Source organism: Silene latifolia, chromosome 10 (assembly GCF_048544455.1).
Source record: "Silene latifolia isolate original U9 population chromosome 10, ASM4854445v1, whole genome shotgun sequence".
In the NCBI taxonomy this organism is placed as follows: Eukaryota; Viridiplantae; Streptophyta; class Magnoliopsida; order Caryophyllales; family Caryophyllaceae; genus Silene; species Silene latifolia.
Genome location: NC_133535.1, coordinates 21,843,560 through 21,845,242, shown reverse-complemented (window position 1 = coordinate 21,845,242; position 1,683 = coordinate 21,843,560). Strand labels below are relative to the sequence as shown.

The 1,683-nt window shown below is 38.0% G+C and overlaps 1 protein-coding gene across 1 annotated transcript; it reads left to right on the top strand.

Annotated features, from left to right (window-relative positions):
- Positions 1-231: 231 nt before the first annotated feature.
- LOC141607267 (uncharacterized) lies at positions 232-780 on the top strand. The gene has a single exon (XM_074426624.1). It carries the CDS (start codon positions 232-234, stop codon positions 778-780), a length of 549 nt encoding a protein of 182 aa, XP_074282725.1.
- Positions 781-1,683: the final 903 nt, after the last annotated feature.

The window sequence follows — 1,683 nt, the reverse complement described above, 5'->3', positions numbered from 1 at the left end:
TGGACGGGTGGGGTGTGGGATAGGCCTGGGATCGGAGTAAGGAGGACGGAGGGGTATGAGCGGGTGAGGGAGTGGGTGGAGGATGTGTGGAGGGAGTTGGAGGATAGTGAGATAGATTTGTTTATGTTCGGGTGTTGGGCGATGTGGGAAGCAAGAAATAGAGTGGTCTTTGAGCAAGAGTAGTTGGATGCATTGCGGGTGGTGAAGAGAGTAGAGGGTATGAGAAGGGAGATGGAGGTGGATATGGGAAACGTGGAGGCAGCAGGGGTCATGCGGGGTGAGCAGGGGCAGTGGACGAAACCAGAACAGGGGTTCGTGAAGTTGAATATAGATGCGGGGGTGAAGGAAGGTTGGGGAATGGGTGTAGGAGTGGTATGCAGAGGTAATAATGGTGAGGTGGTGTGGGGCTTATCGGAGCATAGGAGGGAGGAGCTGGAACCAAAGCTTGCGGAGTCCATGGCGATTCTCGAAGGCATTAAAGAGGCGAGGAGCAGGGGACATTCGAATATAATCATCGAGAGCGATTGCAAATCGGTGATCGACGCGTTAAAGAAGAAGGAGCACGGCCAGAGTGATTTCCATTTGATTTTAGATGACATTTTCTATTTTTGTTCTGCTTTTAATTCCGTTATTTGGTCTTTTGTTAGTCGGAAACTCAATAGTGTAGCTCATGAGCTTGCCCATTATAGTTCGTCTGAAATAGGTAGGCAAGTTTGGGATAGTTTATTACCCGAACAAGTTATGTCGTTGGTTACTCGTAATATTAATGAGATGAGGTAAACCCGCCTTTGGGGTTGTTTCAAAAAAAAAAAAAAAACTGTTTTTAAAAGGTTAAAAGTTGATAACTAACCCTTAAAAGCATAAGCATCAATTTACTGCTTCTACTTCTATTTCTATTTTTTTTTCACACATGCTTCAATGCCAATTACCGCCTTTTTGCTAAACCCTACAATTATTTATCAGATGTCCCCGAAGGGACACCACAATATTATACAACCACAATAATATTAAAGTGTTGTTTGGCTAAGCTTTAAAAATGTTTCTACAATTAAAAAAAACAGAAGTTAGGTCAAACGCTATAATCTAGGAAAGTTTAATCTGTTTAAAAAAAAGGAAAAAATTGAAAATTGGCCCAAAAAGCAGAAGTAGCTATTTAATGCTTCTACTTCTACTTATGAAAATACCATCAATTTTATTTTATTTTTTATTTAAGAGAGTTTAAATGGTTTATCAATAAATTTTCATCAATGATGATTAATATTATAAATTACATAATTAAGAAAAACTAAACAAAGCAAAAAAAAAGTTAAATAAAAATAGCTAGGCCAAACACATCAAAATGATAAGAAACCGTTTTTATAAAAGTTTGGCCAAATACTCGAAATTTTTTCAAGAAATAACTTATAAAGATACCTCTTCTAAAAGTAAAAGTCCTTAATAAGTTAAGTCAAACACCACCTAAAGTTATCCAAGACTTGTTATATTCAATCTTTGGTCTTGTGCCAAAATGTGTGTGTGTATGTTAATGTCGTGATATATTAGATGCGATTATTTGGTTTTCAAGGACCAACCTCACTTTAGATTGTAGTACATGCCTTTGAGACGGTCTCACATTAGATTGTAGAGTGATTTAAACAAGCTAATCTTTAGAGTTGTAATGCTACTCATTTATTGTAGAGGGTG